The sequence below is a fragment of the Apteryx mantelli genome, chromosome 5 (assembly GCF_036417845.1).
Source record: "Apteryx mantelli isolate bAptMan1 chromosome 5, bAptMan1.hap1, whole genome shotgun sequence".
Taxonomy (NCBI): Eukaryota; Metazoa; Chordata; class Aves; order Apterygiformes; family Apterygidae; genus Apteryx; species Apteryx mantelli.
In genome coordinates, this window is record NC_089982.1 from 20138854 (window position 1) to 20164661 (window position 25808).

General features: G+C 38.1%; 1 protein-coding gene across 1 annotated transcript in view; it reads right to left on the reverse strand.

The window, feature by feature from the left end:
• Positions 1-25808, reverse strand: part of COL25A1 (collagen type XXV alpha 1 chain) — a 322190-nt gene that overhangs the window by 45821 nt on the left and 250561 nt on the right. Inside the window, exons 15-20 of the mRNA XM_067297090.1 lie at positions 18642-18695; positions 16965-16991; positions 14638-14682; positions 9641-9673; positions 9441-9476; positions 5290-5334 (exon numbers count right to left, since the gene is read on the reverse strand). Coding sequence (XP_067153191.1) covers positions 5290-5334; positions 9441-9476; positions 9641-9673; positions 14638-14682; positions 16965-16991; positions 18642-18695 — 240 coding nt within the window. The remainder of the gene's footprint in view (positions 1-5289; positions 5335-9440; positions 9477-9640; positions 9674-14637; positions 14683-16964; positions 16992-18641; positions 18696-25808) is intronic.

The window sequence follows — 25808 nt, forward strand, 5'->3', positions numbered from 1 at the left end:
CTCCTGGGGGAAAGAGGGATTTGAAGAACTTTCCTTTAGGTGGTGAATAGCATTAAGCTTCAAAATGAAACACTTGAAACAGCCATTTACTTTAGAGTTCTTTTCATTGTGCTACCAGATGCCAAAAGGAAGAGCAAGGATCAAAAAAATAAGCTTCACCAATACAGTATCTCTCTTCTAGAGGATCTAAAGGATTCAGGAGACTAACTACTATGCACACAGCTAGAAAATTTTGCCTTTTATTTTCTCTGAAAGATTTATTTTAATAAAAGTCACTAGATGAAAGGAGTATCAAGTCTTCTAGCACTTCAAAAAAAAAAAAAAAGAGAGAGAGAGAAAAAGGTTCTATGAAACAGAGTCATTCCACAGCATTATGAAAGTCACAGATAAGATCTTTGACTATGGAGAGAAAAAGAAATTCAAATATAGATCGAAATTGGAACTGCTCTTGCTTTCATAAAAAGAAAAAAAAAAAAAAAAAAGGAAAAAAAGAAAAGAAAGCCGTATCCTTAACCAGGTTCTTTTGAAACCTTGCTCAGGCATAGTCCCAATGAAGTCAATCCAAAGTAACTGTACAAAAGAATACAGGTGGCTGCATTGCATCAGCCAGTTCCCCTGGATTTGAGAACACAGAAAACTGTCCCTCCCTCCCAAAGGTGGAAGGGCAAGGAAGTCTTTCTTGTTGTCAAATCATTCAACAGCAGTTTTCTTGGACAAGATAGAGTAAAATCTCAGTTGCACTCACCAGCTTTGTTTCAGTAGTTGTCTTAAAAAAGGAGGGGAGTAAGGAGAGAGAAATGCCAGAAATGCTGAAGAAAAGCCAGAAGCTGCAAAGTGCTGTTACTAATAAGAAGCTTGTGTTCTGCTGAAGGCTCCCCTCTGCAGTGATGGAGTCAAGGACTGCAGTGCTTAAATGCCACAAAAAATGCTACATTTTTATATTTCCTGATTGGAGATTTTTTTGATTTTGATATTTTAGAGATGTCTGACATTACAATGAATGAGGGTATAAATGGTTTCCATTTTAATAAGTGAGTGATGCTTTATATGTATCGCACCATAAAAGTTATGAGATAAAAGAGACGCATGAAGTTTGTGTTTCACAGAAAGTATTATGAGTCTACTTGGTGTCAGTTGTGGGATATCACAGTGATGAGTTAATATTCTGTGTTTAAGTGCCTTACTCACTTCCTGAATGACACGGCGGAGCACATTCAGGGGCTCATTAAATTTCCAACCATTCCAAAACAGCAACAGGTGGTTGAGAAAAGTTTCTCCAGCATGTCATAGACAGCTTCATCACTGTCTTGGAAATAACTGACTGCGCTTGTGTTTCCTCCGTGGCACCAACTGATAACAAGGATAGGATGAAAAAGAACAAGAACTCCCCAAACATCTGCATGCACATGGTGAACGAGACTAGGAAAATAATTAATAATGACCCTGCTGCATACTCTGAATTCAAACACGATACTTGTGTGTCCTTCTGAGGTTGCCGTCCATTCAGACCCCAATATCACGTTCAACCAAGCTCTAATGGGCTCCCTGGAAGGTACATTTAATAATTAATTGAAAATGCCATTATAAGAAGCTGAAACTTTCCCAGTGATTAGTATTTATTAATCCTTTAAGTAGTTTGGCTACTCTTTCAAGAAAACTGGACTGGATGCCTTAGGAATCTTGTACATCCACAAGAAGATGGATGAGATGCAACTGGAAAGATATGGGCCACTGTCTGACACAGCATTTACATTTTCATAGACTGGCTTACTGTAAATAGTGCTCTGGAAGTGCACCATTATATACAACATTTCGTAATACAGCCTGCAACGATGGACAGGTTCATTCAGAAGACAGCAAATTTGTTGTTCAACTGACAGATTTAAAGAAAAGGGCCTACATTTACCCCATGATAGTCATAGGAGAGATATTTAAGACTAGAAGAACTACATCCAAGAGCTTCCTGTGAGTAGAATATCCCTGTGTCTTACAAGGAAGAATGAGGAGATAACAATGAAAACTCTTCGAAAATTAGGCAGCATGAAGTCTTCTCTTGCTCTGCTTCTCATGTGTCTTCAAGAAGCCTGTATGTATCAGTCTGTCAACATCTAAGAATTCCCAAGCTGTTTAGAACATGAAAGCTCTGCAGACATGCTTCTCAGACAGCTAGCTCATTCGTACAAAATCACCTGTGCCATTTGGGTTACTATCTATTGAATTGATATGAATTTTTGCTATTTCTTTATTTAATTTCCAGAAAATATATTGTCCCTATTCCTTGACTATTTGGCTGGGGAACATAGGTTTAAGCTAGGTCCAATCATCTGCAGATATTAATGCATTTCAGATGCACTTACCACCTAGGGCTAACCATTCCAAACTGCCTGGAAAATGTGTTTTGCCAATAACTTAGGGCTAAGGCCTGAAAACAAATAAAATGTGTTGAATTTCTAGAACATTATAGGAAGACACAAATTTGGAGAACATTCTATAATTTCAACCATGTAAGACTGAAGAAAGATCACAAAGTGTAGTGGCAAACTAAGTAAGTGGCAATCTGGCTTCTAAGCTGCCAGAGATCTCAACAGAAATTTTTGCAGAAGACTTCTGAGTTTGCATGTGTGTACATGCATAACACAACAGAAGCTTAACAGAGTAATACTGTAGAAAAATAATACCAACAAAATGAGAATATTTAGTTGCTATGCACTGGAAAGGAGGCAAAGCAGCTACTGCCTTGCAAAGAACCTTGTCACTTTGTCCTGCATGCCTCTGTTTGCGCTCAGCTTGAGTCACCACATGTCTGTCTCTGAAAGTCTGGGGATAGCCTAAAAAATCCTTGTCGAGAGCTACTATACAGTTATGTGAACACACGAGAACTCTGTAATGCATTTAAATGTTAGGGAAAAAAAAACACCATGGAAACTTCTTACATGCTGTAATGAGTTTGTATGAGGTTTGTATTACTTCTGTTGCATTATACCACCACTGCATATCACTATTAGAATAACAAAGAAATATTTTAGTGAGTTTTATAAAGTTCTGATGGGAACTGACCCCAACAGCCCTGAAGAAATGTAACAAACAACAAACAACAATAACAAATGAAAAAGGAAATCATCACTGCAAATAAGGTCCCTTTTGATTTTGTGTAATAACACCAGGAAAACACAAGTAGATTGCAAGTCCAAATAACTGGATTTCCTCCATGCTCAAGTCTTTCATCTGGTCACTGTTATTTTAAAGTAATTTTCAATCAGGATCAGTTTTGCTGCAAATCTGTTTCTCTGTAAGATACCACTGGGACTGCTCTTGGAAATTGATGGGAAGACTTTGCCTTTATGCTACATAAATCTTTGTCAAAAGAGATGGGTGAGAGAAGAGGCTAGGCTATTTCATTTTTGTTGCTGATGAGTGCTCATATTCCTAAGTCCAGCCATTCAGCTTGTTTCTGCTACTACTTCTCATGCCACAGGCTCACCTTTAGGCTGAGGCTTTTAATATGGACTCCTTAGTTAAGCAGTTTACAAATGCCTTGAGTCAAACACTGTCCTGTAAGTGTGTTGTAACCACAGATCTGCTTTGCCCTCTCCTGTCCGAGTTCTGAATGCTTGCTTTACACCATAGTATCTAGCCACCTCAATGCAAAATTGCACTAGAGGGAATTTCTTCACCAAGTCACCAGTACTCTAACTCTGCCCTAGATTTTCAGTAGAAGCCAGCATTCTCCTAAAGGCTTACTACTGGGCCACATTATTCCACTTTATTCTGCAGAAAACTCTGCAGTTTTTCCACTGTATCTCACTGAATTCTGGCACAAATTTTCATTGTGGCAAAACTCCCACACTTCATCCATTTTTCACTTCACATTTTGCCTTTCAGGTGAACCTACCCAGCTGCCCTTCCAAGCTGTTCTCATCACCAACAAATAAAGGCTAACAGCAACAATTTTCCCAGATCATAGACTCAGATTTAGACTCTTATTTATTTGTTGATGATATGCAGGGACATTCTCCATGAACATGGAATCCACACAGACTAGCAACAACCCTCCAACTGAGCTACCTCTTTCCTCACTAGCAAAGTAAACAGACCAGGGATTGCTATGAAAGGTGCTTATGAACACAGTCTGAGTCCATAAAGAATTCAGCTCCTCCATGATCTTCTCTAGTTGATATAGGGTTCTTCTCCCAGAAAATGAAAGACCTCTCTGGGAGTTGTGTTTTCAGATATTATAACACACAAAATTTAATATGCATATTCAATTCTTCCCATAATTTACTACAACCACAAAAGGGACATTATGCTTGAATACTGTGGCAATTCACAAGTCTTTTGAGAAAACCACTGCAACTGTTACATTCCATGAGGTAAATCTTGAGTCCTACCAAGAACGATGAACATTTTGCCTTTGGCTTATGCCCCTGTTAATGAAAGGTGATATAAACTATTTCCTGGGGTATGCACAGGCCCATGTTGAAGTGCAAAGAAAATGTTTCAAAGAGATTTTGTTCTCCGAAGAATAATTTTTGCTATGAAGGAGAAGCAACCAATCTAATCAGCACTCATTCAGGATATGTAAATCTGCACATTTTGTGCAGCATTTTACAGTTATGGCTCAAACTGTGTAAGTGGCTGCAACTCCCATTGCAACCACTTATGCTAGAACTAAAACAACCACATGCCTTTTGTATCAACTTACCTAAAGATTCCAGACAAACAGGAAGCCAGTAACTAAACCAGGTATTAGGTCAGGCACTGTAGCTAATATTGAATAGAATCTTATTAAAATATTTTGACTTGTCAGTGGAAATCACTGCTGTGTAATGGGAGCACAGAGTATTTTTGCTGATAGAGCCAGTTCTCTACAGCCTGTGAACAATGAATATAGTTCTCTGGCCAGAGGCTTGGTAAATTCTGTAAACTATTGCTACCAGAAAGTACTCACCAAAGTGCAAACCAAGTAAAACTTTGATGACAAGCTTCTTCCATTAAATAAAATAGTAAAAAACTGCACTATATTAGACTTTTTTTAAAGTGCTAGGGTTTTGTTCCCTAGGCAAGGCGATGTTCTACTGCACATTCTAATGTAAGATACACTGTTTATTTTTTCATAGACACCTGACCAATTTTCAATGTGAAACCTTCCTGTGACATGCCCCAGGTCAATACCAAGGACTCAGAAATATAAACATAAGCACAATAAGCCCATTTCAGCCAAATTCAAAAAGTCCCCCAGCACACTTTGTGGTGCCCCCCAGGACAACACAGACACTGCAGTTTATTTACCTTTATCCCAGGGAGTCCAGGAAGCCCAGGAAGACCTGGTTCACCCTATACAGGAAAATTACATAACATTACAGACATTATTCAGTTATGGTCACTATCCAGTGAACATCCCTGTGTATTCTGCAGTAAGATAAAAGAGCACAGATGACTGCTAGTCAGTTCAAGCAGGACTGAAATTTTCAAACTCAGTGGCTTAACATGACTTTCCTAGTAGTATGTTTAAGAACTTAAATATTTGCTGCAAACCTAGGAAGCTAAGATGAAATCCAGGCTGAAAAGTCAAGTCAGTAAAACCAAAAATGAATTCTCATCATCAGCCTTTGCTGAAAGAGAAGAGAATAAGCAGCACTGGTTCATTTCACACACTGTCATTTAAGCTCCATACTTAGGACAGATGTTGAATTCTGTACCATTTTCAACTATGAACTAGATATTGTGCTGTGCAACCGATTTAGCTATAAAGCAATACAAAAGAGCTTAGTCTGGATTGTACTATTCAAGCAGGACTGCCTAATTACAACTGGACCATCATTTTTCTAAATCTATCTGCAGCATCATTTCAGTGCTTGGCATTTATCTATGAACGGTGTCATGAAAGCTTGTGGGAATATAACCTTCTACTGCTTTACTCAGAAACGCCTTGCGTATTTAAAATTGCAATAAAAAAATACTACACTACTGCATTTGCAAGAGGAAAATTTGTAACAGAAGTTGAAAACTGAATATATTCATTTTGAAACAAAGCTGATACGATTCTAAGACAAGAAAGACTAGTAAAATGCTCTCACACACAGTCATTTCGAGATACCAGCTAAATAGAAAGATATCATTTAGGGAAATAAAAATGACGAACAGAAAAGAAAAGACAAGAATAACATGTGAGGAAAACATTATTTTAAAGATTGGAGATTCTATTTTAATACAGAGATGGATTCAAACCAGAACCTTGGATCTGAATATTCCCTGAACTTTCTCAAAGCTCAGGTCTGAACTCTGAAGCCAGCTTTTACCTTTATTATGAGTTAAATTGTATTCCAGATTTCATACACTCTTGAGTTTAAGAGAAATCCAGATTCCAACTCTGTGGTTTGGGCTGATCCATACAGATTACGCTATTAAAATATTGTGTGGGTGTGGGTCTGCACGCGTGCACACACACATATATATAGAAATGCACACACATACATACATTCATACACTCGCATATACATATATATACAAACATAAACATATGTATACATAATAAATATAGATGTTCCTCAGACTACAGTACCCACATATACTGTTCTGATGCAACAGTATTAAATATACTTGAAGGGCTAATAACAAAATTAAATTCTGCCACAAACTGAAAAACCAAATGGAGTAATTTTACATGTTACAGAAGGATCTGATAACAGCTTTTTTGTCCATTTCAGTCACTCCAAAATTTTAACTACTCACACTGGCTAAAACCACAGAGAAGAATAATCCACTCTGAACAGATTAACTACAAAAGGAGAAGAAAGAGGAGGCTGGGACACAATTTTCAATAGACTCTGCTATCTGTTGCTGCGTTACCTATTACAGTCTAAAGCTGGAAGTGGGCTGTCACTCTTGCAAAAGTGCAGTCCTTTCAACAGCCTCCATTACACTTATTCCTGACAAAATGCTAGCTCCAAAACCTACTCTTCCAGTTTCTTGCCTGTCTTTCAGTTTCTTACCAGAGTGGTCACATGTGCCAATGAAACAGGCACTGCTACCATGACTTTTTCTTATCTAATTGCGAAAGGCCTAAGTTTCGCTTCTAAGTATAAAATTTTAATAATTGTAACTGATAAATCTATTAGTATGGCTGCAGTGGGCCACAGTTTAGTCTTGGGACAGAACTAACCCCAATAGACACACACATAACAAGCAGACAGGATCCACCAAAACCAGTTCAGATTCAAAGTAACGCAAAACAATTAAAATGCTTCTCGAAGACACATTAGAGTGTAAAACACAATTAAATCACTAATGCTTCATTACAGTTAACATTGTAGATGAATGCATAATATTTTCTTTTCTGGGTCTTTCCTAAAACAGAAGATACGGGTATATTTTATGAGAAGAATGATTTTTAAAGAAAAAGAGGCTGTATACTAACTCCAGCTTGTAATGCTAAAGTGGGCAGGGCAGGTTGTTATAACTCTTGTGCAATACATAGGGCATGCGCAGCCCTGTCATACCATTTAAACAGTGTCACATTTCATTTCATGTAAATAATATTCAGGTGGGCAGCTCGATTATTATCCGTCTTTAGAAGATGGATAAAGAGTAACTGGAAGAAGAAGAAATATAGAAGGAAGGAAGGAAGACATAGGAAGGAAATAGGAATGGGGCAAAATAGAAGGAAAAGGATTGAGGTGAGGCAGAGGGCAGAGACACGCCTCTGTGTGGGAAAGGGTCACGCACAACCTCTGGCTGGGGTGAACGAGGCCCTCCGAAGCAGAGGGCAGAACAGCAGACACGTGGGACACCCGGCTGGACGAGGCACTCCAAGGGAATGTATCACAGGAGCTGCTGGCAGTCACACACAGCCTGATCCATCCCGTAGGAGGATACGTAGTACCCTTGCTTCGGAGAGAAACTGGGCAGGGGAGGAGGGCAAGAATGAAATCAGAGAGCGGTTTGCAGCAAGTGCTGGAAGTATATGGGGACAGAAAGGTAGCATACTGGGAACTTGTGGGGTGAAGTGGAAAGAATGTGTTAGGCCTCTTCTGGTGTAAACAACAAGCTGAGAATATAGAAACTCTGATCTGTGTACCCTCTCACTGATCTACATTACATCAGTGAGATCAAACCTGAGTGCGTGGGAACTGAGATCCAGGAGCCTGCTGATAAATCACTGCTAGTTTTTGCCTCCACGGCAGCCAACTAATGATGGTATGAATCTCAACGGGCTCTTAAGTACATATTCTAGTTTATTATCCTAGCAGAGCATACAGTGCAAAACACACTGTCTTAATGATTCCATAATTAGATAGCTTTAAACCATTTTGATTACTTTTTCTAATTAAAACTGCACTGTACTGAAGAACTGAATTTGCAATCATAATAGTCTTTGTTTAGACTGTTATAATTGACTGCAATTACAATTTCTCAAACAAAAACACTCAACTTCATATTTTATATTTTTTTGCTACCAAAAGGCCTTGAGTATTAGAAAATAGCTGTACTGACATTCCCTCTATGTTTTAGTTCTTCTTGGATTTATGTTCTGGAATACCAGCTAGTTCAACCTTCAGCTGGACTCTGTTCTACTCTGGCAGCAGTAGGTAATTTTCAATGTTATAAGAGGCAAGAGTGGTGCTGAAACCTCCAGAGGGAAACCAAGTACTGTAAAGCAGAAATCTGGTTCTGTCATTGTGCCTTCTCCTTGCCCTCTCACCGGCTGTCCCAGGAGGGCCTGCCTGCTACTCTCCTGAAAGGCAGCTGAAGGCACAGTATTTATTCTGAAGTAATATGGATTCAAAGAGAAAATTCCCCACCTTCAGAGGGACCAATAGAGCCCAGAGTCATTACAACTCCTGCTGGATCTTTATTTGCAAAAGCAGCTGCAGCTGTGCAGTACCCAGGGGAATTTCTTCCCCAGGAAGGAAGAACAGAGCAGAATTACTTGCTCTCTGTCCTTTCAAACACTTTGCATGCCTCTGCCACTTTGCTCCCCCTTATCAGTCTATGTGTATGTGAGAGCAATTTTACTAAAAAAGAGTCAATATTTATTTCTTCTTAATGAGATGAAATAACATATCATAACTGGAAGGTTAATATTCAGTCAAACATGCAAGGTTAACCTGTGATCACTCAAGGAGCAGATACATTCTTTGTTAGTCTCAGCAGCTGCAACACAGCAGACTTTCCATGCAAGAAGTGTTCTGTCTCTAGAAGAGGAAATGGGTTATTCTAATCTTGCTTTTCATGCTAATTATTATCAGCATTCTTATGTTTTTTAAAATACAAAATGATCATAAACCAAATGTGGATAGACCTTGGGCTGTTAAGTTGTTCTGCCTTGGACTCATCCTAGTGCACACAGTAGGGAAGTGCCACTGCTAACGTGGGTCTAACAAGATTGATTGCAAATCCAACAGCAAGGAAAAGAGTATCTGAACATTTCCAGTTAATACCTTTTGTCCAGGCCGTCCAGATTCACCAGGTTCACCCTAAAACAAAAGAGATGAAAGACATCAGACAAAATCTGAAAAGAAGAAATAGGGTTGGAGAAAACCATAACATTAACAGTACCTGAAACGTCTGGGGCACTACAAAATAATGCAGAACAGCCACCCCTCTTCTTCCCATACAACTGCTATAAACACTAAATTACCTTAATTCCTGCAGCAGAAGAACCAGGGTCACCCTGATAAAAAAATCCACAAGAAATAATCACACTTATTACATACAAAGATTTTCAGGAAACAGACATAACAAAACATGCAAGATTATAGCACAATTACATAGCAAGATAACTATATAGCAAGCTTAAGTATATTCTGTGATGCTATGTAAGAACTTACCCATTGATACTAAATCAGTGTGATTCACAAAAGGAACAGTCTTGCTTTCAAGAACATGCAGAGGTATTTAGTTTCCTTCATCCAAATAGCATAATAATTAACTTGAATTTTTACAGCTAATAATTTAGATACAATAATTGCAGATTTTGTATACACGTACTTCATAAAGCCAGAAGATGGGACTTGCTTTGACAACCGCAAAATGCTGACGTACATTAAAAATCACGTGTTGACATTTACAAAAGGCATAAGTGGTCCTTTTAGCCAAATTCTACAGATGGCAAGTGTCACGTCTCATCTGACAAAGCTTTTTGTGCTAATGGAGGTTAGCCTTGAAAAAAACCCAGTGACCTATGGGTTTACCATTAAGACAGGTCATAGCTCTTTTCCACAGCTCTTCAGCATTTTTATACTGATAGTTAAATGCAGCTAAGTGTTGCATGTTACAGGATGAGAGAAGTGTAGTAATTTATGTATTCAGGAAAGCTCTGTTCTGAGGAAATACCTGGCTTTCAAAGAGATTCTCCTGTGTTTTGCCAGGCTGACTGCATTTGATAGGCAGTGATAGGTAAGAGCTCAGAGGATCAGCAAATGACTTAGCCAGGGAAGCTTTTAGTTTTCAGCTCTTTTTGTACAATTTTCACAAGATCCTGTATTCTCAGTTTGCTCCATTTTTTGCTTAAATGAGATGCCAAACAAAAGTGGAAAAAAACCCAATTAATGAAAAGCTTGCTAGTTAAACTACACATCACTGAAGATAGCTAGACTGCCTATATTCGAAAAACTTCCTCTATTAGTTGTTCAAAATAAATTTGGATTATTCGTTGAAGTTAACAGCTTGCTACACAGTAACAACTTCAAGCTCCTCAACAGCATGCTAGTGATTCACACAGGCAGTAAAATAACCAGTTCTGCACTACACTTTGATGATGTTTAAGCAGAGTATAAATGCTAAATATTCTTCTTATTAAAATACATACAGTGACTACCAGTTCCTGGTGGTTCAGCAAAGCTGAAAGTTTTTTTTAATGCCATAGTTTTAAAGTTGGTTTGGGGGTGGTGGGTTTTTTTGATAGTAGTCTAATAAAATTAAATGATACCAAATAATATGCACATTGCTTTTTGAAGACTAGGAATAGATTTCCTCTGCACAGTTACTGTAGTTCTCTCTTGTGTGAAGAAAAAACAAAAGGCAGTTTTATGAAGGGTTGATTCATGTCTGGAAACCTGAGCTGCCTCATTTTGATAGACATGCATGAGTGATACTGCTGATACCCCTTAAGAGCATGTACAACTGCAGACCCTCAAGGACTTTTTATAGCTATAAAGTGGCAAAGCAACTGGTAAGAGACATTCACAAGTTAAACATTTTACAGGATAATAACGGATATAGGCGAGATAAGATACATACAATTATAATCCATCTTCATGCAAGAATGAAAATTAATATGGAATTAAAGAAAAAATTATGGTACAGCATGTTCTTGGTGCTCTAATGAGTCAGCCAGTTTGGAAATGAAGAACTTCAGCAGGACAACATGCACAGAAAAGGAAGATACTTGGTAGTTTGCAGGGGCCAAAGGCTACAGCAGAAGAGCAGAAGAAAGAACTCAAGTCTGGCACTGACACTGTCTTCAAGGTAGGACAACTCAGGAAAGACAGTTTCTTTTTTAAGTCACAGGTCAAAAATAGGTACCCAAGTCCATGTTTCTGAGAGCCACTGGGTGCAGCAGGTCAGAAAACAAAGCTACATTAAATGCACAGATAAGAACCCATTCCTAGACCAAGTATGAAACTGTTGTCACCTGAGCTCTCTCTCACCATATAAATGAAAATTTAGTATTTATCTCACAGGAACATTATTTTATCTTTTAAAGAAATGTTTTTAAGTTTTGTGATCTATGGATGAAATATCTTAAACATATGTATGGCATTATGATTTTGTGAATGGTCTCTCTTACATAAATTTCATGGCTTGTTTCCTGAGCAGAGAGGGTTTGTATAGAGATGTGGCTAAACACCTGAGATAACTGAACTGGCACCAGTCTTCCCTCATCTCTGAACAATATATCTCTTAAAAACAGTCTTTAACAAATGAGCCTTAATAAGTTTTGCACCCTTCTGCAGGTGTTTAGTTGGCAAAAACTCTCAATACTCTTGTTCTAGTGAATTTACACAAAGTATCACAGGCTCTAGACATTTCAGAGCTACCCAAATACAAGGCACATGTTGTGTAGTAATAAAAAACTATAATGGAAGATATACCTAAGTATGATGCATCAGTAAAGCTGGTTGTGAAATCTGCTGGAACTCAGACCTGTCTGCTTCTATTATGACAACAGAAAAGGACCTAGTTTTCTGTGTTAATCTCCTGCCCCATTAGAAAACCTCCAGAGAATACAGGAGTACTACTGAGCTACTTCAAAACTCTACGTTATTGTGCAACAGTCAAGGTAAGTTAACTGCCTCGTCAAGATGATTGTGACACCAGTAGGGAAACTGCAGACACAATACAGAAAAGAATATATAGGAAAGAAAAAGGACAGGGGGAAAATCAAGGCTACTTTGCAAGCATATTAAACGTAGCTGTAACACAGTCATTCTGATTTCTTCTCATAACAACATGATTAGCAATTACTAGCCAAATTCATCCCTGCCTCATAATGCAAAATATCATACAGCAAAAGCTTCCCCTCTTGATCAAGAACAGTAAAGAATACATTCCTTGCTCAGTAGTACAAATGCAGGGTAATGACACCAAGCTTAATGCTCACTCCTAAATTATCTGTCAAAATGCATCCTCCTAAGCTCCCTACTGAAGTGTTGTTTGCAGAGTTATCTTTCAGAAACATTACGCTGCAGCTCTTCTATAAGATCTGGATCTTTTCTTCTGCCTGGCAGATTGTCTTGCAGGCAGGAAAAAAATGGAGAAAAATAATGAAAGTCAAGTAAGTCACAGTTCTGCTTACTCTGTCCTGAAAATTCATGCAGTGGATGCTAGCCTGTCACTGCTAAAGCAATGAACTCCACAAAACCAGCATGTATTTCCATCCCACCTCTGACATTTACATGAAGCCTTCAAGAGATGGGACACTTCTGTATTACAGAAATTCAACAAATTTATTGACATTTCTTCAGATACAGAAATATAAGAAGTCTCCTGATGACCTACACTTTCTACAGGCTGATCCCAAATAGACAGCTGAACTGTTTAAAGCCCCACTCAGAAATATATATAACAGAAATACATATATATATATAATATATATAACATTTCCACAGAAAGAGGGAGAGTATTTTTTTGTTTCCTTAAACACGAGCCCAAGCGGGGAGAGGTGTGCACTGCAGACCACATTGCAGGATGGGCACTCTAGTGGATGCATGCCCGCTATCACAGCTGATAAAGTAGAAAAGCAACAAGTGAAGCTTCACTAGACTTCCCAGAGAGATTATAAACTTCCCATTCGCTTGCTTCAAGGACTATCTGTCTGACAACAATCTCATGTATGCCTAGCGATTATATTCTTAAATCACATAAAAATGGATCAAGAAGACATTTATCTGCACATACTGTTTAAGTAACTGAATAAAGTTCTTAAGACTTTTATCTGGGTAAATAAGCATGACTGCAGATGACATTATTTAAATGAACTCTGGGCATCAAACAACATACTATTCTTAAATCTAATGTCTATTCTTAATTGCTGATCTTAGAATATGACCCATAATATCTTTGTGTTATTGAATTCATAGCTTTACTGTTTCCATACGATAGCACCAGAGAGATTTGCATGCCTTTCTTACCAGTCAAAACAGAATTTGATTAATTCATCAAAAATTTCCCTACACTACTCTGATGTCAGTCAGTTATGATAGGGGGTAAAGAAGAAATTATTTATGCTTCTGCCCAAGTAGAGTAACTAAATTGAAAGTTTATTAGAAGCACAGGAATAGTAAGCACAAATTGATAGTAATAAGCTATGTACAACTTCTACACAAAAATATACATAAAAAATACATAAAATTATATGGTCAGTAAAGACCATTATGAGTGATCCTGTCTTCCTGTACAACACAGGTTTTGCTCTGACTTTGCTAAAATAAAGTTTAAGACTTATGTGAAGTAAAGCACATTAAAAAACACAAGCTCATTTTTGATCTTTGTTTCTTCTCCACAACACAGAATAAGCCTCACATAAAACAAAATAAATTTTTTGCAATGTCTACTCCTTAGTGACCTCTGCATGGTGGTACTTCACTAGAATGAGCTAACAAGACATTCAGCGAGGCAACTGCTGATATAATTTGGCAAAAACATTTAAAACTTATTTTTTAATCTTCAACTATCAGCTGTCCAGCTGGCAATTTGTGAGGAAGTGAGCTACAGCTATACCATATTTTCGGTCCCTCCCTTAAAGAGCAACACAGAACAGGAAATTTTTATAGCTAGGGTATATCAGAAAAGAACAAAACTGCCCAGACACAGCACAAACAGTCTGGCAGGTTGTGCCCCAGGCTGCTGTACAACATGCGTTTCACAAAGAGGAGTGCTGATTAGAGCTATGCTGATGTATCCTGGACTGAAGCTGCTGCTGTGTAAAGTTAGGAACTTTATGCTTTATTAGACAGAAGAGTGACATTTTTTCTGTTGTTCACATAGATGAACTCAGGCCAAACTATACAACTTCTTTAAAAGAAACTGTTTAAAATGCATTTTCCTTTTGATCAAATTATTTTTTTCATTAGCTTGTTAGACTGTAAATATGCCTAAAACACATGCTTTCTTCTCTACTAATTAGTAGTCTACCTTTTCTCCTGTGTCACCCTTGGGTCCATGTTCTCCAGCATCACCCTATAATTAAAATACATATTATTTTTAAATGATTTTATGTAAGCACACAGCATTCAGAGATAAGTCAGCATTCAAACACGATTAGCAAGCTAACTGTACTAATCTGGTAGTCAATCTCCCTATGACATGGTCAGGAAGGATGATTTATATAGCTGTTATATCTGTTGCCTTTTTACAATCTTTCCTATAATGATAAACCATTTCATAGGTCCTCAAAAAACATAAACTACCCAATAACTATCTTCCTGTTGGTCTACACACTTCCCCAGTTCATCATGGTTTAGTGATGAAGGAATGATTTCATGATGATCCAGCATTTTAAATTACTAACACATATTATTTCAACACAACGCATTCACCTAAATGCATCTGATCAAAGTCAGGTGACAGTTACCAAACTCCAATACTTTTTATTAGAATTTGTGTGTGATTTATGATATATGCCCTTTAAATTTCAAGTATTTCCCCATGAATTATTCACAAACCAGGAAAACTTCACTGAATTCCACCCCTCCAAGGAACCACCAAAACGACCATTACCTATAAATAAATTCTAAGTATTATTTATTATTAAAAAAGTGTTATCTGAACATTGGTCTTTTTCACTGCTTGGTAGGTATTTATTATTTTAGAAACAACTTTTTAAAGAAGCATTTCCAAGTTTTATCTATAAAAACGCCCAATTTCCATTTATATTAATTCAGCTATTTCAAAACACCAGACTACACCAAAAAAAGTCTTTGACATATATGGGAATCTGGGCCAAAAACTTCTGTGGGACTTCAGGTTCCTGGAAGGTGCGAGAGATATTTAAAATGCCAAAAATATTGACTCTAAACAGGCTAAAAAACATTCGAGTAGGTCTTGGTCATATACCAGTAGCAGTATTGAAACAACAGTATTTATTCAGTATCTCTCATATTGCTCTGAAAACCTAATGTAAAATTCTTTCAGAGGACTTATAACAGAGACCATTTTGTATATCACAGTCACTAATACAATGGTAACTATCTAACGATCTAGCAACACTTTAATTAAGAGCCTGATGAAACACGAAAACACACAATGGTAACTGTCAGGAATGTCTTTCCAAGTCCATTAGACATGATTCTGCATACTGAGGACATTTATGATTATAGCTTTTGAGGAGAGAAAAAGGATGTTCATGGTGAAATACAATAAATAAAATGTTAGAAGTTACAGTTATTACTTCGTGGTCCAAAATAAACAAATAAAGGATTAGTAAAGTTCTTCAATAAATATAAATTTTAACTGATGTGATTATTTGGTGAAAAAAGATTCCTAATTACCTAGTCTCACATGGGCTGTATACACCTTCAAGCCTCTCCTGGATTATTTTCATGATGTGATTTTGAATATGCAGAATGAATTGCCTTTGCAAAGCATGCTCACAGATACTATTATGTGGATGTACACAAATTTGGACGTGAAATTCAATTGCAGCTGCAAAGACATGGGAGAGCATTTCTCAACAGCAAACTGCACCCACATACAAACAACTTACTTTCTAAAAACATGGCTCAGTGCACTTGCAGAAGGTAAGTCTGTGTACAGATTCCTACTCAAACTGAGGATTACATCATTCCTCAAACTGCCCTTCTGCAGATTCAGAAGCTGGCCTCACCTCAAGTATTTATTCTCACATGGGTGCTCCCACTGAAAGCTCTTCCCTAATAGGTCAGAATTACACCCACGTTTAGCAGCGTGCAGCTTGTTCCGACTTCTCGTCTCATGCTAGCATGACTATGGACTTTAGAGCACAATTGTTATAGTGTCTCTACTGCCAATACCTCTCTCTCTCGCCCTTACTTAAAGTGACCCAGACCAGAGTGAAGGACTTAGCTTTAATATGCTAAGAACTGGTTACCTACATATCATCTAGACTCTAGGTTATCACTGTCACCTAATTGCTTGTACAATAAACTACTCCCCACAGATAACAGAGCACCAAAACCAAGTTATGAGAAACGGGTGGGTTTTTCATTTAGGCAGGCTCATCTTTATCTGGTACTAATTGTAGTTGTGATTAGTTGCACAGCTGCTCAACTGTGCAGCCTTTAAAGCATGTCCAGTGTTCTCCATGCATAATCTCACTGAAGCCTGTGAAATAACTTGTATTAGTATTTTATTTGACACTAATAAAGGCTGCACAATGGCTCCAGAGTTCCAGGCAGTAGCTGTTTTGTTTTTTAAACTCAGAATCAGTGCACTTACAATTCTCCAAAACAGGACAAAAACAAAGGAAGTGAAATACATCTCACCTTTTCTCCTCTCTCTCCAGGGTCACCCTGATCAACATAATTAGAGCAAAGAAGTCTTAAGTTACTAACGTGCAAAATTCACAAATACTGTAGTAATATGCAAAAGCCAGGAAACATCAGATAATTTATTTAATGCAAGATGCAGGAGAGCAGTTGGAATTGTTTAATACTACGGATGATCCCCTAACATTACGGAAGCCATGTCAGGCAATGACTCCAAGTGGAAATCTGACACTCTCACATGCTAAAACCCAACAATAAAATCCTCAATAAACAATAAAATTAGTAAATGTAATAGAACAACCCAATAAACAATACATCTTCAACGCAATTTAAAAAGATTAATGATTTGTATGTAAGGCCTACCTTTCTCCAGGGAAGGGGGGTGGGGGTGGGGATGTCCTATTTTATTCTAAATTAAACCCTGACAAATAGACGTATGTCTTTGTGAAGCGAGCTACCAGGACAGAGGTGACTCCTCGGTTCAGTTCTGCTTATTTTGGGAATGTGTGAAGGAAAAAATCAGAAGGCCAAATGTGAGGGGAAAGTCTTATGATTCTGTTAATGGTTTAGAAGAAGGAGAAACAAAAGGCCTTATGCATCTTGAACTAATTCTTAAACTGATTCAGAGCAAAGAGCCTTCAGTGCTCCTAACATTCTCTGTAAACAAACATGGTTTACAGCACGATTTTTTAAAATTGTAACTGGTTCAATGGCAAATGCACTTTTGCACCCCAAGTCTGACCCTGACAACTCATCTCTGCAGTTCTGGCCACTGGCTCATCTCTGCCCCTCCTGATGGCTGGTGGTCACCAGGCAACCCAAAGAATACACTTGTGAATATGAATTACGCATCAATTGCCATAATTTGGCTTCTTCTGTATACAAAGTAAGAAAAGGTTATGCTCCCAAATGGTTTGCTTTCATTCCTGACGGACAAGCAGCCAGTCAGTAGATGCAAAGAGTCTGCCCCACTTGTCTGTCAGCAGCAGCGTGATCCCCAGAATCAGCTGGGAAGTAAATGTGCACCAAAGACGCACACTCGCAGCTGATGGCATTAGAATTCAGTATTATCTGTTCTGAGGCCCACAGATCACGTCATCTCGGATGCGGCAAAATTTCTTTTAAACGAAGTCATCATAAGCCTTTTTGCATATTCTATTTCACCCGTTCAATATTAAAACAGCAGAACAATCTATTTAAAAATAAAATAAAGGTGGAGACATTTTGCTGTAACAAATACAGGCCCAGACATGCTCCTAACGAGGTTTGTTGTTAACTTCCACAATAGCAGGATCAGCCCTCAAGACTTAACCCTGACATTCGTCAAAGAATTGACCACAGTAGCTCTTGAAAAGAAGCCTGAAATGCATTGTAAGGAGTATAAACAAAGCCTTTTAAAAAGGTCCCCAAATTCCCAAACACTTGCAAGCATACTGCATTCACTTGGCAGTGGATGCATATGCGTCAGTGCCGCTGACTGGAATGATACATGCACAGCAGAAGAATATGCTTCTTTATGGTGAAGCGTGTAAAGCCTCTTACAGCACTGATCATTGGAATGAGCAGATCATTAAAAGCCAGTCAGGATATGAACACGAGTGAGAAAGCATGACTGTCATCTGTAGGCACTCACTTACTATGTGCTTCTGTTTTTAATCCTTTTTCAATACTAACCTTAAGCCCTGCTGTTCCCTTCTCTCCTGCTACACCAGGCAAACCTGGTTCACCCTAAAGGCAAAGAAAACAAAAGATGAGGTTAAGGAGGACATGATGAAGTATATTAACAGCATTTCACCTACTGTCTTATATTGGGTACATAATGATAAACAAAAATTAAAAAAACCTCAGTTTGAATAAGTACTTCATAATTGGGCCCTAGTATACCTTATTTAATCTGTTAGAGTGGATTAATTTTAATTACTATATGAATAATTCTGCTGAGGAAGGTAAAAATACACATGTAACAAACTAAACTGAAAACAGAACTGAGACTTGATTCTGGAAAACTGGCATATAACTTTAAGAACACAGTCTTTCCAGCAAGATTGTCAATGTTTTCTTCTTCTCTATGAAGAAATACCTACAATTATCACAAGAAATGCTTATCTTAAATGATTTTGACATTTGTGCTTCTGGTCTCACACAGAAGACAGATAATGAAGAAAAAATTAGACGGGTCAGTTCCAAAAATGGAAGAGTTTGGAAGAACAGATAGCTCTAATTTTTTAATACAGCTTGCTTGCCCATTTTTCATACTCTAGTACCACTGGCTGAAAAGTACATTTAAAAAATGTAAGACTTTCAGGTGTGAATAACATTAATGATCCCAACTTTGGGTACATCTAACAGCATATATATTCTTCACAATTGGAGGAGTCATAAATAAATTTCATAAGTTAATCAAAAAATGATGATTACTTACAAACGTCAATTTTTTGCCCAAAATTAAAAAAAAGGATGTAAAGACAGCTCCTGGTGTCTATTTCTTCAATTTATGGAGAAAAACACAGACATAATTGATTTATTTTAAGGAATATGATAAAGAAATGACTTGGCTTTATTAAAAAACAACTAGGGGTGATAGCTAACTGAGTAACACCTTTTATAGAAGTATGCCTCAGTTTCACAAGTCAAGAAATATGCATCTTTTGGGGGGTAACCCTCATCTGCACAACTGCATTGCACTTCCAGGGTGGCAGAGCATGTTAAAATGGCATCCAAGAGAAGATCTGAAAAAGCCTGAAGCTAGGTTGTTCTATAAGTCCTTTACTATGTAAATGAATAAAAAGTGCTTAAAAGTTTAATTCAATAGCTAATGTGGTAGTCAAATTAGAAACATTACATAAATCCCAGTAATTCATATCAGAAATTCAGGGGACAATTTTCATAGAGTATTCAAACTTAGTAGATGCAAATTTTTCTGCCTTTATACACAATCTGGCATTTTTCCAATGAACCAATTCTTTAGTCAAAAGTTACAGAAGAGTTGAGATAAAAGCTGCTTACAATTGCAACAGTAGATACATTTCAATTCTCTATAACAGTCTTCCATTAAGAAGGGGCTTTTCTCTCTCTTACGTATACAGTCACTTTTACATCACAGATATAGACACTTATTCTCCACAAAATCCAGTTCTATTCTGCTTCTAAATTAGGTAACAGGAATACGTAATACATTATGCCACCATGAGTTGGACTATTCTGTGATATTAAACAAAACTATTAAGATTCTTGTGAAACATGAGTGAGATATTTTCAAAGACAGAGAAAAAACGTTAGTTGTGAAACACTAGTGAGATTTTTCAAGCCTGAGAAAAAGCTACCATGAAACTCACAGGGAATTAAACAGCCATTTAAGTCAGGCCCTTGTCAAGGCTCCTTTGTACTTTAGTAGCTTTAGGCTGATAGTGTAGTGCAGGCATTTGATATATGAGTGGCCAAGGTTTGAAGCTGTTGGAGATTAGGCATGAATGTCCTAAAGGACTGACCTAAAGGCACTTGAAGAAAACTGCCAGTTGACAAAATGAAGCAGAAGGGACACGTGAATATGCATTTGTTTCTCCTCATCCCCACACCCCAAACAAGTTTGTTCCTGTCCCCTTTATTTTAAAACAGCTGCTGTCTGCTGACACTTTCAGGGGCTTAAGCCTCTAATCAAAGCGTCGAAGTCTCAAGCTTGCAATTTCCTCCCCGGTTTACATATAGGCGCTACAAATGTGGAGAGCCAATAGCGTGCTAAAAGAGGCAGAACAACGGGGCAGAAGAATCATCTTACTCTTTGAAAAAAGTGAAAACCTCAGGCTGTTATCTAGCCATAGTAAATCCCTACTCGCACCACCAGTTTCATTTCTGACCCATACATAACTTTTCTATAACCAACTCTACACTTCTGGCTCTAGAAGTACTAGTCAGAGGCATTATCACACCAGAGATGAGCTCTGAGAAAAGGAAGGGTTGAAGGCAGAGCCAGGACAGCACAGAAATGACCTTGTGCTTTCATGCTTCGCAGTGATTATCCTTTCCTGTTTCTAATGACCAGAATCACAGGGGTTACTCTAAAAGCATTTCATGTCATACCTACAACATCCCCTTCACTGTGTAGTCTGTACAAGGAACCAGGGAGCAGTAAGATGAAGGATAAATGCACAGCGCACTAACTATTCTATACCCTACCCTCCGGGGACATTCCCAGTGCACAGGAAAAGGATCTTTGTGCCAGGGAGCTTCCTTTTTCACACTGCGTATCTTGAAGGCATGGCAGAGTCTGGCTTTATGTGTAGATATTTTAATAATTCCATTAACACTTTAAAGGCCCCAAAACAAACAAAAAAACCCCACCAAACAGACCAAAGCCTTGACAGACATCCCAATGGTGAGGAAATTTCAAAAGTAGTTATAAAGCGAAACAATACCTAACATTTTGAAAGCAAGCAGACTGATAGCACCTCCCCAGCTATACATTTAAACACAATGCTATTTCAGGAACATTGGTCCCAAAAGACCATTTTGGTACTTGGCATAAAAATAATTTTAAATATTTTTGTTACTAGGTATGATTTATTACTTTCTTTTTTTTTCATTTTTGTCAAAACATTTATTAAAACTAAGGTGTAAAATGCTGCATGAGTATTTTTCAGCCCCACAGGTTTTGAAGATTAACAAAAATATAGATGCCATTTTAAAAGGTCAAAGATAATACACTGCTGTTCAAGGAATGATACATATAAAGAAAAACTAGACATTCAACAGTGCCATCTCATGCAATAATTTCAATTAGGCTTTCAATTTAGTAAAATGAAAGAAGCTATGAAATTAGATATCTAATCTCATATATTCTAGCATTCAGCAGGCCATGGCTAATGTGTTTCCTGACTCACGCTGAAATTTCTCTTTAACAACGCTGACAGTGAAGGCATTAGGCTGCAGAAACAATTGTCTTCTGCACATCATTTAGCTTTCAGATTGTGCCAGGATATGTAATTTTTGTTTCCCATGTAAAGAGTGACTTTGCTTCTAACACATCTAAGCTGGGTCAAAACTTGCCTTTCTGCATTCATGAACACCTGAGTAATTGCCACTCAGGAAAAGGGGCTGGAATCACTAAACACAACACATTCTGTAAACTTTTAGTGTCTATATAAAACATATCCCAAGATCTTAACCAGAAAGACAGTGAGGGCCACACTGCACCCTCACACAAGAGAGTCGCACGGTGCAGGGAGATTGTGTGAAGCTGTCCTCAGCACATGCCCTTGTAATCTTTCCCTTACAGCAATGGGCTGTGGGCAGGTCTGAAACAGCTCAGTACTCAGTGCAAGGTACTGGCCAGTCCAGATGGATGCCCAGCCCTTTCTGCCCTTCTCCTGCATTCCTCTTCCTGGTTAGACCACCCCACAGGAACTGTGCTGTTCAGTGAACATTGCATGGGACAACAGTGATATACCACAATAAAAATAAAACCTGCTTTATTGCAAGAAGGAAGCCTGTTTATATTGCCATGAAGACGGGCTAGGATTTCCACATACTGTTCAGTGACGTTACCCCTCAGCAAGGTGGGGCTTAACTGACACCGGGATTGGTAGAGAAACAGGTTGATGGGATGCTGTGGTATAAGCAGCATCTTATCTGAATATACTATCTATCAAGGTTTTATTTCACTTGTAAAAGCAGTGACAAAACTATCATATGCACAAATATCATGCCCCAAACTAATAAACCTGCAAATATTGCATCAGAAATGCCCTTAGGTAGCCTTTAACTTCTATTTCACACAAATTTGTTCTCTCATGCCTTTGAGTTACTGGACAAACCCCCAAAGAAGGGCCCTGTTTTCACGACATGACTCAGTGTACAAATAGACAATAAAATATTAGAAAATGCTAGAAAAGCTGCTTTTTCCCAAATGTCACGTTAAAAGCTGTAATACAGAACATAATCCTCTAGCCATTTGTCTACTGCAGAAAAGGACTCCACCACCAGAAGCCTTGTATTGAAGTCCCCAGTTATTCACTGTCACCATCTGAAGTTATTCAGATTCAATTTGCTGAATTCACAGATAGCCTCAGAACAGCGGAAATCAAAATTTCCAGCAAATTTACTATTGTTTGTCCACTCACCCAAAATCAAGCAGCTTTACTCATCAGGAGTGTAAATGCTCCAGTAGTTTATTTGATGACCACTTACATAGAAAAAGAATGCTGCAGACACAGTGGAGTTTTGTCATATTTTTATATGCTGTAGAGAAACTGCAGGGTCCCCATTAGTGCCATACTGACAGCGCATTTTCAGACAAACAGCTATGTTGCAACATTGTGCTTGCTGTCAGTAACAGTAAAGGTGTTAACATGTTACAGGAGCCAGGCTGTGGCTGTGGAGCTGCCATTAACACTAATTGAAGTTCCACATGTTAACCCCGAGTGCCCTGATGGGAGAACAGGCACTTCAATTCCTTAAGGGTAGCAGCTCTTTAACAAGCTAAGTTACAGTCACTACTACAATGAATTAGAAAGAAAACTTGCAGCGGCAGCAAGCTGTGATGTCAAGGCATGACTGAACAAGTTATGCAGAACACCATCAACTATTCAAAACCTGATGATTTCTAGAACTGGCTTGAAACTACTGCTTTGAGACCCAGAAATGTTGGAATTTTTCTTCCAGCTGATATCAATTACCAGGGCAAACTAACTGCTAATATACCAAGAAGAATACACCCAACCCAGCAATTTGATTCAGAAGGTTCAGATAATTCAAAGAAGAATAAAAAGGATGTTCTTCTGACCAGCACAGTAGAACACTTGGATTCCAGTCTTGGCTCTCTCACACCAGTATTACCTGTGTAACTGTATTAACATGACTGTATTGACAGATTAGCTCTGATTTTCCTGTATTAACTTGGGCAAAGGACCCTTCAGCACCCTGTCCAATGAACAGGTGTAATGATTTCCTCAGATATTCTGGTGATAGGGGCAATCTGAATACTTACACAGAACTGAAGCTGAATTTGATCAGCATTCAAATATGCAGGGTGCTGCTCGGGCTCAGCTGTCAATACGAGAAAAGAGCTCATAAAACTTACGAACAGACTTCAGACCCATCTTGAAAATGTCTCACCCACTGGAGTCCATATCGAAGGAATCAAGGCAGTTGAAAGCATACTTCTCTGTGCTGGCAGTGCTCTGTGCCCTGTAGGTATATACCTTTATATCCAGAATCAAACAGCTAAACAGCTTTTCTTGTTTTTAACAGAAAAACAGACTGGAGGCTGCTGTTCTGTAATAGATTTGGTTTTGGTAAAATGCCTGTCTACACCAGCTGGTTGACATCCACCTCACCCTGAGAAGAAAGGTTGACAGTATTGCTATATTTTTCAGTGACTAGAATGTAATCAATTTTAAGGATAAGGAAATATAAGAGGCCCCCAAACTTAATCCAGTCTAATTTTACTCTAAAAATACAGAAATGAGGACAGAAGGGGAAAAAAGTGGTTTCTCAGGCATGTTACTGTGATTTCCATTTCACCCAGAGTTGAATTACCTCCTTTCAACTCACTTTTCATCCCCCTCAAAAGTAACTTTAAATTGTTTGTTTAAGAACTGGAAATTTCTCCTGGCTCACTCACCAGCTAAAATTAAGTGAAAAGACACTTGAACAAAACTCAGCTGGTCTGCAAACCTGCCTGAGAATTTGTGAACTACATTTAATGATGTTTCCTTCCTTTATTTTTTTTTTATTTTAATAAAAGTTAGTACACACACACCCACCCTCATTTCTCTAAAGAAATGGGATAATACTGCTTTCAAACTGTCTCCCCTAGATAGGGGAGTAATGAATTAGAGTAATAATAAGCACGAAGCAGTAAGTAAGCAGTAAGTATTGTGCACACCCAGACTCTGAGTCTACTGGCATAACAACAAGAAGGGAAATTCTTCTGGGTTTTATCAAACTGCTATCGTCAAACTACTCATACAATTTAAGATGAAATGATCTACACCAACCGCACATTGTTCTCGATATGCCCTTACAAAATAATAACAATACCAAGTACTATACATGTAAAAACAGTCCATGGAAGAAGTAGAGTGAGGGGTTTATGCACTCCAGGTAAAGTCTTATTTCCAGCTAAGAGAGTTACACAGCCTCCAATCCACTGATCAGAAACTAGGTTCCTTCAGGCCCAATACAATCCTTGTTTAGGGAATAAATTCCCCCTTCCTCCTTGTGTCACTGCTGCCATCACTAGCAGTCCTTATCAAATCAGTACCACCTAACAAATACCAGAATATAAATTCCATACTTGCACAGCTGAACTTTCCAAGAACCTATTTGTGGCCATTTTGACATTATTCATGTAGGGATCTGATACCCCTAGATCACTGCAACCTTGTGTCTCCATGCAGGTATAATCCTTTTTTCCTTCTATTCCAAGTGCCTGAGGAAAGAAGGGTTATTTTCTTACCATTGAGCTAGGAAGCAACCTGCTACAATGTGGCTTGCACAGTGGTCTGCAAAAGGAAGGGAATGCTCAGAGGTACTCTCCTTGCTCTCGCAAAAGTTTCTGCCTGGCCCAGAGACAACAATGCCTTCAGCAGCATTATTAGGTGGCTCCTTTCGAGTTACTGTTCTCAACTAAAGAAGCAGAGCATGGCTACAATCTCCTAAAAGCAATTATATGCTGTTATTGACCTACATATCACACAAATAATGTAAATACCCTTTCAAGAATACTTGTAATGTTTCATTGGATGTGGCTTAAAAGAAAAAAAGTGACAAGTTTTTATGGGAATAACTGTGCCACTACTTTTAGTAGAACAAAATCTTCTAGTTAACACTCCTGCTAAAATA